Here is a 17,779-nt window from a genome sequence, read left to right on the forward strand (position 1 = left end):
AGTTAAACAAATTAACACATAGTAGCTACAGCCTAAACATACCTTCAAAGTTCTATAAAAGACTGCGTCAGTTCCCTCAAGGACGAGAACTTGTTCTTCTGGAGAGTTTGCTGTGCAAATATATATATATATATATATATATATATATATATATATATATATATATATATATATATATATATATATATTTCCTTAGCAGTCTGAAGATGTGCATTTGGAAAAACCAACAGCACTGACAGACTGGGATTATATGGTTTCTAGCTGTCACATTTAAATTCCTTGCCTGAAGATTTATAGAATGTCTCTGAACCTCATTGGTCAGGACTTTACACTTGTGGTCGGAAAATCTAATATTTCTCTTTCTCTCTGCCATTGTACTGCCTAATTTGACACAAAGGCAATATAGTTTGCCACCTGGATAATTGCAATCAGACACAAAACAAAGGCAAATAGCACTCAGCTGCAAAACTTTATGAGCATGTTTTCACTGTAATATGTGATTTGATGTTCAATTCATAGTGCTATCAGCGGCCACAATCCATTCTTTGTGAATTCACTCCTCAGTATTTCATTTGCCCACCAGCTGCCACTGCAGGAAGTCGATGTAGTGACCAATCCATTAGTTGATGTGTGTGTGTGTGTGTGTGTGTGTGTGTGTGTGTGTGTGTGTGTGTGTGTGTGTGTGTGTGTGTGTGTGTATACACATGGCAGGCAAAAATGACTGAGTGTGTCCTTACTCAATGTGTGTGCCTTTTATGCGTTTCCTCTGTGTAAAATTGACAAACCCATTATAGTCTCCCAAAGGACTTTGGATGCAGACACACATCACGCACATGAACACACATACACCCGTGAATGGGCAGGTCAGGCACCACTGATGAGGCCTTAGCAACAATATCAAAGGCGTGGCAAGGCAGTGTCCTCTAATCTCAGCCAATACCAGGGGAAAAAAACACAGTTTCAGTGTAAACCGATCCATCTCTGTTGCAATTTGTTTGTTGCTGGCTCGAGGTCACCATGATGAGAAGAAGAAATGAGAAGTAACACAGCAGCAACACGAGCTTCGGTCAGCTCTATTTGTCAAGTGCAGTGTCACAGCCTGAGGGAGATTGAGGGTAGGGCGTCTGTGTTTGTGTGTCTGTAAACCTTACTTAGAGCAACAAATCTGGATAATACCAATGTCTCTGTAACAGTTTTTTTCTTAAGGGGTTCATAAAAAGAACTTAAAAATAATAGAGCAATGTCCAAGAATTATTGAATCCTTTTCTGTTGTGGGATACCCTTTCAGTTTGAGGAGATTACAGAGATGACACAACAAATGAATGAAAAGAGAAAAAAAGGAATAATGAGGAAAAGAATGAGGGACACCACTTGTGCAAGCCAGATGTAGTAGAAACAAAAGTAAAAACATCAAAATCAATTAGATGTGGGCCTGCCATGAAAATAATAGACAATTAACAGGTAAAAGGGGGAGAAAAACCATGAAAAAGTCACAGGGTTTTTATTTTAATCTTTGCTTTACGAATTTAACATTTGATTCCCAGCGACACTAGAAAGTGGCATTGTGAAATTCATCTGTAGGTTCTTTGATAAATAGGTAGTGCTACATGATTGGTGACATAAAATACTTGCGGGGCTGGTTGTGAATTGCTGTGAATTACTGGTGAGAAAAAAAGGGTCTTAGAGCCACCAAACTTGCTATCCATCAGCTGCTGTCAGTTAGGTGTCTTGTTAGTTCTAGTGCAGGGGTTTTTGCCTTTATTCAACAGTTGACAGTGCAGAAAGACAGGAAACAGGGGTAAAGATGGGGGTATGAAATGCAACAAAGCTCATCACAATCAAACTGTGACGATTTCAGTTATACACTGTGTGTCTTAACCAGTAGGCTATCGGGCCGCCCTAATATGAACATTTTAGTCAGATTAACTTCAACCCCCTGAGAGAATCCATTGAAGTGCACAGTTTTAAAGTTGGTATATCCAGAAAAAAACAACACCTGAACTGTGGGACTTCATGACTATTTTGGTCGCTGGGTGAGATCAAGTAACAAAACATGCTAAACTGTGTGCGTGAGAGAATGCAGCCTATTTACTTAAATACAGGTATAGTTGGGGCTGTGGGTATTTTATTAACAATTGGATGAAGTCCATGGCAGGTAACTAATTGTTTCTGGTGTTGCAATTTTTAAGTCCCTGTACCTATCCTGCATGCATGCCGGACTCCAGGTGGACTTTCCCATTTGTGGTTTCAATGGACCTGTATTTGCACGCCACCAGTTATTGTGTCCTTGCTCTAAGAAGATGTGAGTTAAAAGAGAAAAAAAAAGAATGATTCATCAGGCAAGAAGACATGGCAACTGAATATGGAAAAGAAGATACAAATATTCCCTGTGAGCCATGTAGATTTCAAAAACAAATTAAACAGGATTCTGGCAGTGAGTAATGAGGAAGAGGGTGGTAGGAGGAGGTGAAGGAGAGAAGGGAAAGCTGCTCTCTGCCATGCCAAGCGATGCCCTGTGGTGTTCCCTGTCATCAGCTAACTGGTGGCTGGAACCGCCTGTGTATTTGAAAGTAATTACATGGTGGAGACTGAAGTGTTGAGAACCTGCAATCATTGTATCAGAAGGGGCCCTCTACTCGATGATACTGCTGCCACTCACTACTGATTGTGACGTGAGGGCATCCCATTACATGCTATGACAGCCCACTGACTTTCACTTTATTGGGTCATTTAACACCCACACAAAATGACAATTTCCACTAATGTACACAAACTATAGGAAAGGAGCAATTTAACGACTAATAACAAAGGACAACATACTGGATCAACACAATATGAAGTGCATCAAAACACCCATGCCACATTGTTTTCTATGAAAGCCCTACCAACACATGTCACTTTCCTGTTTCCCATTGGTGCATGTCAACTCTTCAGATAAACAGCAATTTCATTTCATTTACATGCCAGATTGGCACATTCCAGTTACAGTATCCTGATTACTTTATTGGTCGGTGTGTGCTATGGGAGTCAAAAAGACTACACATTTTCACATGTCCCTGTAACAAAACAGAGAGAGACATCCATCACATATATTTGCCTTGCCAATTAATCCTGAAATATGCATTAAAAACAAAGAGAAACTATGGAAAAGTGTTGATGTTGAACAATTCTTATGTTGGATGGAGAGATATGGAAAATAGTGACAACACTAAACTGAGGTGTGAAGAGTGAAGAGTGAGGTGAACCTTAGCTGAGCTGTAGCTCTGCAGAGATTGTAAAATAATACTCATTCACAGCACTCCACATTAGTTTACCGTTCCCTCATTTACTGACAGTTTTTACCAGTTATATTTCTCCCTCTACCTCTGACGATGAAAGTTTAATTACAGCCGTAAACTTGTTTAAAATAATCCTGAATGAGAACAACATGCAGTGACTTAACCAGAAGGACCAATTAATGAAAATCAGCTGAACATTCATGATATAGTACTCGCTTTTACAAAGAAAGAATACAGAGAGAAAGGGAGAAAAATGGAAAGACAAAGGAAAAGAAATGAAAGGGGACAGTGGACATAGATATAATTGTGTGCGGCAGAGGGTGAAGCTGTGTGGTGACCATCTAACAAATAGGCGATCATTATGTGATGCTACAGAAGTGTATAGTTGTAATGAGTATGTGTTAAACCTACCCAAGGGGTTATAAAGACTACATGAAGACACGCAACATACTCTGAGCAGCTATAACCATGGGCAAGGGATAAAGAGATATGGACACCACACACACGCTATGTAGACTTCACTTACACACACACACACACACACACACACACACACACACACACACACACACACACACACACACACACACACACACACACACACACACACACACACACACACACACACACACACACACACACACACACACACACACACACACACACACACGACTGCCATTTTTATTGCTGTAGCATGATAAAGATGTTGAGGTCATAAAGGTGAGAAAAGCCTTTTCAGTGATCTTCGCTGCCTTGAAACCATAAACAGGACTTGTCCACTGTCTTGTTGCACATCAGGAGCAATTCTTCACACCACACACATCCAGGCAGCTGTGTTACTGATTGACAGTCAACCCTTTTTTAACCTTAACCAGGAAAGAATTTAAAAAATATCTTTAGTATGTGACATCATAGAAATCTTTAGATTTCTTTAGATGACACGTTTTATGGAGGTTAACATAAGATTACAGGAAAGAAAGTTCACTTTGTTGTAGGTTGTAAAGGAGAGTTGGAGGGGAATCCAAATGTGAGTCCCAATCAGCTGATTAGAACATCCTGGGAAGGCATCCAACTTGTTGCAAGGACACAGGTCGTTGATATAAAGACAGCAAGAGGGTGGAAGACGGAAAGCTCAAAGAAGGATGTAGAGACGGAGAGAGAAGGAGATTAAGATATCTCTGAGTTTGGCACCCAGCATTGCAAATGAAATAGGACGTGTATCAAGTGGCATAAGAGTGCAAATACATTTAAAAAAAAATCAAATTATACGCTATGAGCTTTGCCCCAGGGACCACAACTTCAACACAAACACACTCACACACACAGTGTCACAGTATCGCAGCACATCACAGTGTGTGCGTGTCTCGGGCTGACAGGTGCCACACAGCGTTGATGCAAACGGGCATCAGACAAGCCTCGGATCTCCTGCCAAGGCCGCAACGCTCTCCTCTCATCACGTCCATGCCAATCTGCCTAATGAGCAAGAAGACACACATACGCAGCAATGAGATCCATATAGAGTACAGTAGGTGCATGTGATGTGACACACACACACACACACACACAGACTCTCACACCCCAAGTGTTTCTCTCTCTCTCTCTCTCAGACACATTCACACACACAGACAGATAGACTCTGATTCATGTCTAATGTGCGTGTGTGCACACACATAAACACAATAAAGAATCCCTTTCTGACCACCCACACTGGATCAGCAGGGAGAATGGATTCTAATCAGCAGGACTAATGCGGGGGAGAAAGACAGTAACACATTTGTCTCCACACACCCCACTATAAATATGCTTAAAACAGTAGAGCGAGGGATGGCAGGAAGAGAGGATGAAGATATGGTGGGTTGGGTGAAGAAGCAGAGCTGTAGAGGAAGAGAGGCAAAGGATAGAGAAATGAGGCAGGAAGGAGGAATGGAGAAAAAGTAAAAGACAAAAGGTGACAAAGGACAAGAAAGAGAAAAGAAGCCAAGCAAGCGGAAGGGAACAACAAAAAAAACAAAGGGAAGAAACCAAGCAAGTGGAAGGGAAAAGGACAAAAAGGGGGTAGGGATGCGGAGGAAGTGTACCGCAAATTAAAGAGGAAGAGGTGGATGACACATCTCTCCTTCAGCATCAGTAAAAGCCACAAGGACGCCCGTCTTGTCTAGACAAAGTCCCCTAATCAAGTTACCAGTCCTTCCTCCACACAACAAGATAGAACACCAGGGTGTGTCTAAGTGTGTGTCTTCTTGTACACACACACACACACACACACACATTGCTATGGCAACACTGACAGTACTGGCCAGCCGGGGTGGCATCGATGTGGCAGCCTGTCCTTGGAGATATATAGAGAGTGGGAGAGAAGGAAGAGAGAGCGAGAGAGAGAGAGAGAGAGAGAGAGAGAGAGAGAGAGAGAGAGAGAGAGAGAGAGAGAGAGAGAGAGAGAGAGAGAGAGAGAGAGAGAGAGAGAGAGAGAGAGAGAGAGAGAGAGAGAGAGAGAGAGGGGACCAACACCAGCCCAGCTACGGTGCTGTGATAACCAGAGCTCCACCCAGACCCCACCCACCTCCACATGCCTCAGAGCAGTCAGATCGAACAGATGCCACACAACCTATAAGCCTGATGACTGAAAATAATTAGTGATAATTTGGAGTATTACAACTGGTAAATTAAAAATCGCATTTTTTAGTATTTCTAAATCATCCCAATCAAAACTAACTGGGTGTTTACATAGATACAATTCTAGGTTAAAATATATATTTGTTTATTAAAAAATGAAAAAAAACCTACATTTATTTGCTTTCTGGAATTAAGTATTAAGTGTGAAATTGAGGAGATTATCTTAGTTTTGCCTAACATACAGTCTATATGTTAAGATAAACTAAAATAATCTGTAATAAGCTGTGGGAAAGAGCAAGCTTGGTTCCCTCCAAAGTTCAGGTTTTAACTCAGTAGTTGGCACAGTGTATCTTGTTCATTTAATTTGTACAGAATTGAAAAGATAAAAACAAGTGTATGTATGTCCCCGTATGTTTCCACTGTAGGACAGGAAACATACGGGGAGAGAGAGGGTTATGACATGCATCAGAGGCCGGCTATACCGATTAAACAAACAACAAATAAGGTGTTAAGTAGTGAACTGTGCAGCAGCTTGTAGGTGGATTCCATGTCAAATAAGTCAAATAAAATCTGATGTACTGATGCTCAAAAAACTATGAATCTCCTACTGAACAGATTGTAAAGTTTGAAGGTTTGGGGCACAACATATGCAACAAAAATTATGTAGGCATCTAATTGAGACCCTGCATAGGCTTGTAATAAAAATAAGAAAACATGCATAACATGGAGATAATAAAAGAGGAATAGATAGATGGGAAATAAGACAGAAAGCGACAGGCAAATATAGTTATGGGAAGAGAGAAAAAGACAGACCGATGAATCACACTAGGAACAACCCCCTCCTCCAACAGTCCAACCCACCCTCCCCTCCCACCCTTTCATCATTATAACTGCTGCTTGTAAAAATAACTGAGTGCATTTGGCCATTTGGCAATGACAAAAACGTCTGCACAGTCAAAGGCCTCAGAGGCCCGTCACTCTGCACATTTATAGTCCAACTTATGTGGAGTGACTGGCTCTATAAGGGCATTAAAGCCATGTGACCGAGTCCACCGCATTTAGCAAACCTAGTGTGATGATCATTACAGAAATTGAATGCTCAATCAACGCCGAGAAGGCCATGAGCTCATGCTGCATGCCTGGATGTAGGGAAATGGTTCAACTGTTTTATTACCAACTGAACCACATATAACTTGGTGAAATAAGTATGTAACATGTGATGCATTGTTAACCTTCCTTAAACCTTGGGCTGACATTGTATATCATTGGATTTACCTAGATTCCATTAGCATTATCACAGTGAGATCACACGTCAATTCTCATTTAAAATTCAGTCTTTGGTCTCATCACAAGCTTACTGTCGTGTTTTCTCCTGTTCCCGGAATCCTGTCTGTGTCCCCTTGCTGCTAAATCTCCTTCCTGCCATACCAAGTATGTCTACATGTATGATTTTGTGTCTGCATTGAAGGACACGACCTGTACTGTCATGTTCAGTGTGTATCAAGACATGCCTGCATCTTTATGTCCGTCCTTGGATTGTACTCACCAGTGTCCTGTGTGCAAGTGTGTTCTGCTCCTGTTTGTGTATACAGTCATCCACCTGTACACTACTCAATTTCGGACACAGAAAGCCTATGTTTATATACTGTTTTCAATTGGCACTCATTAGGAAATACCAATGTTTGCAAGGAAATACTAAGGTAAGACACAGCAGAAATCACCTTCTTTTTTAAGCATCATGAGAACAGGATGAACAACAACAGCATGCTCCGTTTAGACTGGTATCAGCGTTAATGTGAATTACAGAGTAAAATGACTTCGAGATAAACTTCCAAAAGCCATTACACTGACGCTAACATTAGTCTTACAGTATTATGTCAATTTCTCATTTCACACTGTAAGATCATAATGGATAAAAGTCCAATTATGTGGCCCTTGACTACTCAAATTTGTCTGAAAGAGTTTAAGGCTGGCCACATTCACTAATAGAATTCTTTATTATATCAGATTTAATTATTGTAGACCAAATCTACTTTGACTGGTGGCCTGTATGGTGTGTTTGTCTGTATTGTGTCCAGTGCATATCAGGATTGGCTCCAGGGCAGAGGGATATCCCTAGGAAATTATGGCCCTGAATGTGATTAACTTTAAACCAGCTTGATGTGAGAGAAGAATCATTATAACACATAGTGGCAGCAGACACATTTAGGGAGGAAAAAGATGATTATGATTATAGAAGGAAAAAGAAATCAGAGAAAGTGTGATAGCTTAAATTAGGCTAGTCTGATATTACTACTAAAAGTACTGAAGTCCTCCAGAGCACTTGAACCCCACTTATCCAAGTGGGGAGGATCAGTGGTCAACAGTGCATGATGCATGTGAATATATACAATAATCCTCTCTCCTTTGCAACTGCTACTCCAGGCTGTTGCTGCTCCTAAAAATGTGCACATACAGTACTCAACACTTCTCATTAAACATGAGAGGAAGAAGCAGCAGACATGTCAGTGTTGCCAGGGAAGCCACCGATGGGGTTTCACAAAAACCCTCTGAGCAAGGACACAATATATTTCTATGTGTTTGGTCAAATTTCATGGCAACAATTACTGAGACATTTAAATCACAACCACAAATGTCAACTCCAAGTTGGTATGAATATCAGGTAATACATCCAATAGTATTATTATGACAATAGTCATAATAATTCAGTGTGGACCAGATTGATGGAACAATTGACTGACCAACAGGCTGAATTTGCCATCCCTAGAGCCACAATTAGCTCAAAGCTAAATGTTAGTCAAAGCTAAAATTTAAAAATAACTTATGTACAAAACTATGTTTATCTGATGAAATGTGTGAAAAATACACCAAAATAGCTGCTTCACACAAGTGTGAAACACCCACAATGAAGCTTATCATTGGTGAAGTCCTTGACATTCTGTGCAACTGTTCTAAGAGGTCAGCAGGGCCGGCGATGAACGAGCGAGAAAGGAGCAGCTGGTAACCAGTGTAAAGAGAGGGCAAGAGTGTACTAGCCACTGGCTTGTTGGTATCTGAGCTATATATAGAGCAGAATGGCCCAGCCTGGGTGTGGAACTGACACTGCAGACAGCATATTGGGAAGCTGAGCTCCATATCATAGGAACATTTGTAGATACTGAAAATAGTGATGACAGGGGTACAGACAGACAGAATATAGGGGGGAAGGGGGTAGGTGGTTGCTGTGTGTGACAATCTGTAATAGAGAGGGATTATGCTTCTTTAAAAAAATAAAGCATACAAATGTGTGTTTCAACTTACAGCCTTCATATATGTCTGTGGGGATGTGGACGGCACTGGTGTTGTAGGAGACGAGTCGTCTGAAGTCGGGGTCTATTTGGAAATCATCCGGAACATAGCGGTTCTTCTTCTCTGTCTGATTAAGCTGCACAAAGAAACAAAATAATTAGAAACCACCCTGCAAAGCATTTTTAGACTTAAGTGGGGTCTGTGCATGTGTGCAGATCCTCATATTGTTAACATACTGTATATGCAGCATTGGTCACTGTGACTGACAAGGTGTCAATGTTGAGTATTCAGTGAAATATCACTACTGACATATAGAAAGAGAGGAAAGAAACAGCAAGATTGAGAAACTGAGAATCTAAATTTTAGGCAGCGAAACATAAACCCAGGCATCAACAGACAGAAAGCGAAAAAGGGGAGAGGGCTTGTCAGTCAAATACAGAGTGACATTAGTGTGCTGTGGGTGTGTGGTTCTTTCCCACTGGGACAGTGGAGAGGAATTAGATGCTGATCCCTGTTTATCAGAGCAGACAGATGACGTCTGAGGCCAGGGGAGGCATGCAGTATCTCACGAATACACACAGCTTTCTGATTGTGGGGTCCAAAACATGCATGCATTCTAACACATAAAAAAGACCCCTACTTTAACCCAAAAAAGATACTCAATAATGGTGCTGTATGGATAAAAATGTATAACACATGCAACACAACCATACAGTATCTAAACTCCTTTTCAAAGACTTAATGCAGTACTAAAGATGAGGATTTAAAAAAAGAAAGGATGGGGGATTCTCACAAGCCATCAATAAAATGTATCAGGTTGCCATGGTAATAATCAAAGTGACAGAATATCACAATAGTGGGACTGAAGTTATACTTACATCATCTTTGGCGTTGTAGTAAACAATTTTGTCGGACTGCAAGGAGATTAAAGAGAAACAGGAAAAGATAAGAAACAAATGACCAAACAGATGAAATGATATTCTTAAATGCACAACTGGTATAAAGAAGTCTCCAAATGAGAGTGAAAAGGAGTCCAGGTCTTACAGATATCTTACCGTGTACCAAAAAAGACCAACGGGTGAACAGATGGACAAGCTGCCTAACTGCTGAAGATATTATACATTCATTGTTTTTTTCAAATGTTACATATCTGGACTGTGGATATAATTTGAATCTTGCAATGTTTCCTTACATTGCTGTGGTCTGTGTTTGACACTAAGGATCAGTGAAGTAAGTGGTGGTGTTTTGCTCTCACACTGCTGGGCTTCCTGTCAGTACACAGGCGAGCAGAGCGCTAACGAGCTAGCCTAGCTGCTGACATAAGGATGCCCTGGAGCCACAGAGCTGGTTCACTGACTCCCACCACCTGCCTACCACCTCTGGAGCTGCAAGTCAACAGGAAAGCAACTCAAACGGATCGGTGACTCCTCCTGCTGCTGCTACAGTTACCTTTAACTCAAACAGTTTGTAATTAGCTCAGAGTAAGTGATTCAGCTGTGTAAACTGCGAACCTCTGGCATCTGCTCTCTGTTTTGCTGTTTTGATATGAGGAGATGTGTAAGTCAAATAATATCTTCAAAGAGTGGGTGTTGCGTATATGCTAATATGCACATGCAAGCAAGAAAACATGCAAAGGAGCTGATAAGAGGAGACCATCCCATGATGTTCTCTGTCAGGTTATGTTACTCTGCACCTTAAGAGGTGATGATCACACTAAAGTCGCACTATCACACCCCTCAGGGGAGGCTACTGTGCAAGAACACTTAATGTGAGAGAGATGAAGAAAGGGATGAAGGGAGAGAAAAGGTTGAAAAATAAATATAATTTATGCCATTACTTTTGTGCCATGTCATGGCTGGTGTGATGTGTACTCTCAAATCCAACTGTGTGTGCACACTTTGATCCCACTCTTATCTGATATTAAAATATGGTCCGTGTCTGTTTATCTTGTCTGGATAAGGAAAATGCTTGTTAATGTATTGCCATTCAATCTCTGCCAGGTGTAGCTGCAGTCCTTGTCTACATTTGTAAAAACATAATGACTCATTCAATATGCCACCCACTTACTGGAAGACTTCAACATGACCTGCTTCCACCACTTATGGTGCAATCACAGCAGCTGCAAACATTGGTCTGTCAAAAACCCAGTGATCCTCTATGAAGAAGTCGTAAAAGACAACCTTGTTCTGCTCAAATTCAAGTTAATAGAAGCTGTATCGCATTTAATGATCCACAATGTTTATTTTTGACGGTGCCACCACCAAGTCTACTCATACATAAAAGTGAGGTTGAATCAATAATATACAAATATGATTAAATTAGAATGCAGACCACAAGAACCTTCAAAAGACAAATTTTCATTTTGCAAATTGATTTCTGGAAAGTAGGTGGATACAGTTTGTGTTTCAATACCGAGTGTAAATAAGGCTGAAGTCATTACATTACACTGAGCAGACAGACACATGCAAGTATGTGCTGCACAGCTTTCATGGGTTTAAAGTCAGCAGGGAGAGGTGCCCAGTAGTACTTGCCCAGTTATCAAAGGTGACAGAGAACAGACGCATACACATATACACACTCATACCACACACAGGCTGCTCCACTTGGCATTTTAATGCTTAGTGTAATACTCCTGTTTTTATCTGTCTTACACTATTTTAGCTTAATTTTATTTCCAATTTAACAATTTTAATCATATTTAAATGTCTTTTTATTTAGCCATGTGTTGCTTTTATATCTTTTCTTAATGCATTTTATGTTTTATGTAAAGCACTTTGAATTTCCTTGTTGCTGAGATGTGCTACACAAATAAATGTCTTGCCTTGCCTTATGATTTACCACTGTGCAAATCCAAGTGTAATGTATACTTGTTGATGTACATCCCACAGATGAAAAAAGGTATGAAATAAAAATATAAAAATATATGTTCTTTTAAAAAATATATTATTTAGGCTAGATAATGAAAATGTTATATCGCTGTTCTGTTCTTGGTTGCAGTGGTGTTGTTAAGACTGCAGTGCATAATGAATATGTGATCTCGCATTACAGAATATATAAAATCCTGCATGTCCACATCCTGTCTTAAAAAGATTTTACTGGAATATATTGAAATGAGCCTGTGTGGTTTGTAAAAATACACAGAAAAGACATGTACTCACACACGCACACGCACAGTGCACATCAGCCTTATTGCCAATGCTGAAGACTAAAAAGCAAAAAAACATCCTATGAAGCTGACCTAAGTGTAGCCTAAGGCGGACATAGAATTACTTGCAGTGACATTACAGCTCTGTTTACAAGAAAATCACATTCTTTTTTTGACATGACAACAACCATGCCAGAGATGTTTTGTCTCTTAATCTTAGAAGACATGAACCTTTGCAAAAGTCTCTAACATATTAATAAGAATCACTGAAGCTTATAAAGGCTGCTGCAATCTACTTGGCTCTGAAAAATTAAATACTAAAGCACAAAGTAACATATTAATTAGTAAAAAGCAGTGCATAATTCTCCCATTACATTCACTGTGCCTCATCAGTCAACAGAAGAAGTATTAGCTGAGTCCAAAAAGCCATATATAAAGCTGTACATATTCATTGTAAAATGGCAAGGCTGAAAAGAAAGAGTTTGTGCATTTAGCTTGAGTATTCACTCTGTACACACATCACCAACCTTTGTATCTTTACAATTCTAGGGAGTTATTTAATTGTTTAAGGTATACAGAAATCCCCATAACATTAACCAAAAAATTAATTACGTTTGCTAGCCAAGCATCCCGGGCATCAAATTCAGTCAGTAATACAGCAGATAAATTAATCTATCCCCGGAGAGTCATTTCATTCCCCTGTTTTCTCAGCGCAAGGCAGCATGCAAGAAGTTGAGTTATGGAAAACTTTTAATGGAAAAGACTCATTAAGGTTTGGCAAACAACACTGAAGAGTTTTTAAAGGTAATAGGCTAAATGGTATTTCTTTGAGGTTTTTCCACCACAGAATGTAAACATAATATCATTTGTTAAGTGGCGGCCGAGAGGCTTTTTCTCATTGCAAAGGAAATTTGCAATTTGCATTTATTATAAAAAAGGCCTGAGCTACAGTCAACCACAACATCATGGGCAGTGAATAGCTGCGAGAGAGCTGCATTATAATACTAAGGAGGCTGCTATAGTGGAATGGGTCGCAGCATTCACTGGGCCAGCAATCAGGTAAAGTAATTGAATGAGTAAAGTGAGTAAAATAATAGTATGTTCATATAATCTGCTGTACATTCTCTTCTAATGTATTCTTAATACTGTGATTAATGGACAATATCAGAGAGTCAGTGCGTGTGTGTGTTTTTGTGTGTGTGTGTGTGTGTGTGTGTGTGTGTGCGTGCGTGTGTGCGTCTTCATCACCAGCATGCCTTTATTGTTTCTGCTTATACTGTAAAATAATGAAATTCAATCTTGTGTGAAGTCATTACAGCACTATTGTCATTGTAATGAGATTTGCCATCCAATTATTACCATCATATTGGATCATGAATAAAATGTCCCTCCCTCCTGCTCCTCCTGTGGAGTTCGTGGCACTACTTGATCTGTATGTAATGCAGCCAGTGTTAGTGAACATATCAGATCAGACTCATGCCGCTCACTCACCTCACTGTCGTCCCTCCACACGTGCTCCATTTGAAACCTTTCTGCTTCTGTCGCCAGCCTCTGAGAGAAAAGAGAGGGAGGAGGAAGAGCAGAGGGAGAGAGAAATACTGAATATCAGCCCATGCTTAATAAGTGTTTCTGTAAAAAAAACAGAATGTGGCTCTGAGGCTACATTACTGTCAACATCATGATTATAACATTGGCCTTAACTTTCACTTTGTCCAAGACATATAACACAAATTTGCAAGCCATGGGCATTTCAGTTGAGACATTTCTAGCCCCAGTGATCTTAAAATGAATGCATGAAACAAAATATCCATAATTAAAATCAGTGTTACATGTGAAGTCATGACATCCAACCAAATGGCAGCTCAAAAAGGGTGCTGATGATGGTGGCACAGTGTGTTCAAGGGAAAATACTTTATTTTCCTCTCTGCACCTACAAGTGTGAATTAGGACTAGCTGTGACACATTGTTGCACTAAAATTAGACTGCCACCTATTCCACCATTTCCCATATCTGGTACTAATGACTAGGTTAATGGGTTTATAATGGCCCCAGCTTTTAATCTGTACCTGGTCCAGAAACACACTGTACTATTAATTTCCCCTGGGAAATATCGAATCCAGCTTTTCCTGCTCATGTGCACAAAGGGTTTTAAGTCACACTAAGAGAGAAGAGATTTGACGGGGGCAAAGGAGTAAATTAATATTTGAAATGAGAATAGGAAGGGGTTGAAACAATGAATTATTGAATTCATTCTAGTGTGAAATTAAACAAGACAAGACAGTGTGGTTTTTGAATCGCATGCTGGGATATTGGGACAAGTGTTTGGGTGCAAAATCATACATTAAACATGACACCCTTGAGCATTTTCCCTTGTTTTTCAATTTTATTTTTTCATTAGGTCTTTAAAAATCTTACCAATTAGCTGATATCAATGTATCTTCATCAAGTTAGATCAAGTACACATAATGTATCTGATCAGATAAAAAGAGAAACCAATAATGTGATGGTTGAGAGAGTAAGAAAGCTTTTGTTAAAACCGATTATTTCAGAAGTAAAATTTTGATAAAATGACATTTAAATGCAACTATTCTTTAATTTGACCCCAACCATTTGAGAACACATAAAAATGTAACAGTAACAGTGTCAAATGTTTTTAGTCTTGTATTCCCACACTGCTCCCTTTTCCTTAAAAAAAAAAGATCCCCAAGCCTCCCATATCGCATAATCAATTGGCACCGAGGCAACATTTTGATAATGAAACCCCCTCCTGCAGATCTGGCTTAAGATCACTCGTTATGCCTGTGCACCATGCATGCCTTGGGCTGACTCTCTTGTGGTCTGAAACACGGTTACCTCGACAGACGCTTGGTTGTGTCTCATTAGGGTTGAAATGCAGCAGTGCTTGTCAAAGAAGTGGGACCTCGTGGCTAGTAGAGGAGCAAAGGTGAAATTGAACTATGTGTGTGTCTGTGTGGTTACAGCAAGGAAGAAAAGCTTTTCTGCATTTTGAATACGAAACACCTTTGTGTGTTTTTGTGTGCGTAAGCAGCATTGCATATGTCAATGGAGGGGAAAAGCAAATGCGCTACATTTAAGTGACTTTTCTGTTATACTGAACATCCTCCCAGTTGGTCATCCCCCCTCTCACTGCTACTTTAGACTTTTATGTTTGTGAGTATTTTGCATCAGCACAAAAGCATTTCTCTGAGGAACATGGGTCTTAACAAGTCATTATTGGTGAAAAATAAAATGAGTGTGTGCAAATATGCAAAGAGTTGCCACATAATTCACAGTTGAGTGTGTCTGCTTCAATCTAGTTGGTGGCAGCAGGACATATTTGTGATAGAAAGAGCATAACTGCAAGGCATGTTATGTGAAGGTTCACACATTCAACATAAGGCTTTAGGCTTTATTGGGTGCATAATGCATCAGTTATGCATATGTTTCTGTGGATATTTGTCTTAATCCAAACCAGTACAGTATGATACCAAGGAGGAATACCATGATGTAAAGAAAAGTGGAATAAAGTGACTTGATTCCTCTTGAAAGTAATTCAGCAAAAAAGCTTATTGCTTTTCAAGAGAGAAAAGAGACGGCATGAATGTGGGAACAAAGAAAGGTGTCCTTCACTTCAGTGACAGCAAAATCAATGTGACCAGTTCTACAAATTGTTCAAGTTGATGATTTATAGGTATGCTCTACTGCTACAGATGTTACATTCTATTTACTTAGTTTATTTAACTTGAAAGTGAATTCTTTGCAGGTGGACCACTACACGGACCTGCTGACCCTGTGTTTGACTCCTCTCAGCGAACAGTTACAGCTGTCAGGATGGATTTACTGCATGCACACACACATTCTCTCTTCTAACCACACACCTGCCCACACACACAGACAAACACACAAGGAGGAACGGGCATTCATTAATGAGGATCTCTACAGCACACCAAGGGGTCAAACGGTTAAAGGTCAACAGCTGTTGCAGCTTCTTACTTCTTTCATGTCGATTTCACGTTTTTCACAGCAGGGTATACCTTCAAGAGGTGTCACATGTACGATCTACACAAGTTCAGCAACTGACACGTGAACACATGGCACATAATAAGTCAAAAAAACTGTAATGAACATACAGTGTATTGGCCAAGTTGTGACATAAACTAAAGAGTTGTTAGTAATTAGAATAAATAAGCAAGTAAGAAATATGGACTTGTTAATGAGCTGGAATATCATTTTATGATATCAGCAAGCTGCTATAGAATGACTAATGAGAGCATACTGCTGAGTTACTGAACAGATAATGAAGACGATCTATGTCTGGTTCATGCTGCATAGCTTGATGCCTGAAAATACAGACTCAGCCCGTGCATGGCTCCACTTCTTGTGTGGGGAACAGGGACACATCTAACTCTATGACCATTAGTTTCACATTGCTGGTGGCAGTCATTGGGGTAGAGGAGACTTGTGACTGAATATGAGATTTATAGTCACATATGCTAACAATATGAACAAATAGAAATAGAAATCACAAAAAAGTTGTATTACTAACAATTAGCAAGAGGAAAAGAATGTTTAACAAGCGGCTAATCACGACTTTATAGTAGATCTTCCCTTAATCCACCATATGGAAATGCACAGAATGTGTGTGAATGTGTCAAAATGAATCATGCCCACTATACATAACACCTTAAATCTCTCACATGAAGATCCAAATGAGATGATTTTTTTCTACAAAAATGTGATTTACAAGAAGCCAGAAAGCAGCACATTTGTAAAAGATCAAAAATCCTAGTAAAAAATATAAGTTAAGAATAAGTATAGTTTTGTTCAGTAGCTTTATGAGACCATCATAAAAAGATGCATGATCCATATATGGATTTAAAAACATGCAACTAATGGAAACACTCAAAGGGATCTATACTACAAACCATGATGTGTGTGCAGAGTTAGAAAACTAAAGGGTTATTTTCACATTCAGCTGCAAAATGGGAAAAGTTTCACTGAGCTCACCTTAAATCTGAGTTTAAGATATTTAAATTCAAGCCCGAATTGTGACATTAAAACTACTTTGAAGCCAATCTTGGTCCAGTTTGCAACTTACACAAGTGTGACTAGTGGAAACTAGAAACCTCTAGTGCATATACACTGAACATGGACTAATCTTACCTTTTAATGAGGTAATTGACCTTTTTGTGGGAAAACCACAATGCACACAAATTATTAATCAAAGTAGAGAATTTCATATACATCTTTAAACATGCCTAGAGGAAATCTTTAAGGATTTTTAACTCAATAACTAGACTTTTTGTAGGAAAACCATATCAGACACAAATTATTATTCAAAGCAGAGTATTTTTTAAATGTCTTAAAACAGACAAACATTTACAGATAGTCAGGAGGGGATCTTTGATGGGGCTTTCTACTTTTGGCTTGTTGAGGGAAATGTGTTGAAGAGTGG

At 39.6% G+C, this 17,779-nt stretch overlaps 1 protein-coding gene across 1 annotated transcript in view; it reads right to left on the reverse strand.

Annotated features, from left to right (window-relative positions):
* cacna2d1a (calcium channel, voltage-dependent, alpha 2/delta subunit 1a) overlaps positions 1–17,779 on the reverse strand; it is a 98,262-nt gene that overhangs the window by 44,946 nt on the left and 35,537 nt on the right. Inside the window, exons 4-6 of the mRNA XM_062443410.1 lie at positions 13,816–13,875; positions 10,058–10,093; positions 9,192–9,315 (exon numbers count right to left, since the gene is read on the reverse strand). Of these exons, the coding sequence (XP_062299394.1) occupies positions 9,192–9,315; positions 10,058–10,093; positions 13,816–13,875 (220 nt within the window). The remainder of the gene's footprint in view (positions 1–9,191; positions 9,316–10,057; positions 10,094–13,815; positions 13,876–17,779) is intronic.

Source organism: Scomber scombrus, chromosome 22 (assembly GCF_963691925.1).
Source record: "Scomber scombrus chromosome 22, fScoSco1.1, whole genome shotgun sequence".
NCBI lineage: Eukaryota > Metazoa > Chordata > Actinopteri > Scombriformes > Scombridae > Scomber > Scomber scombrus.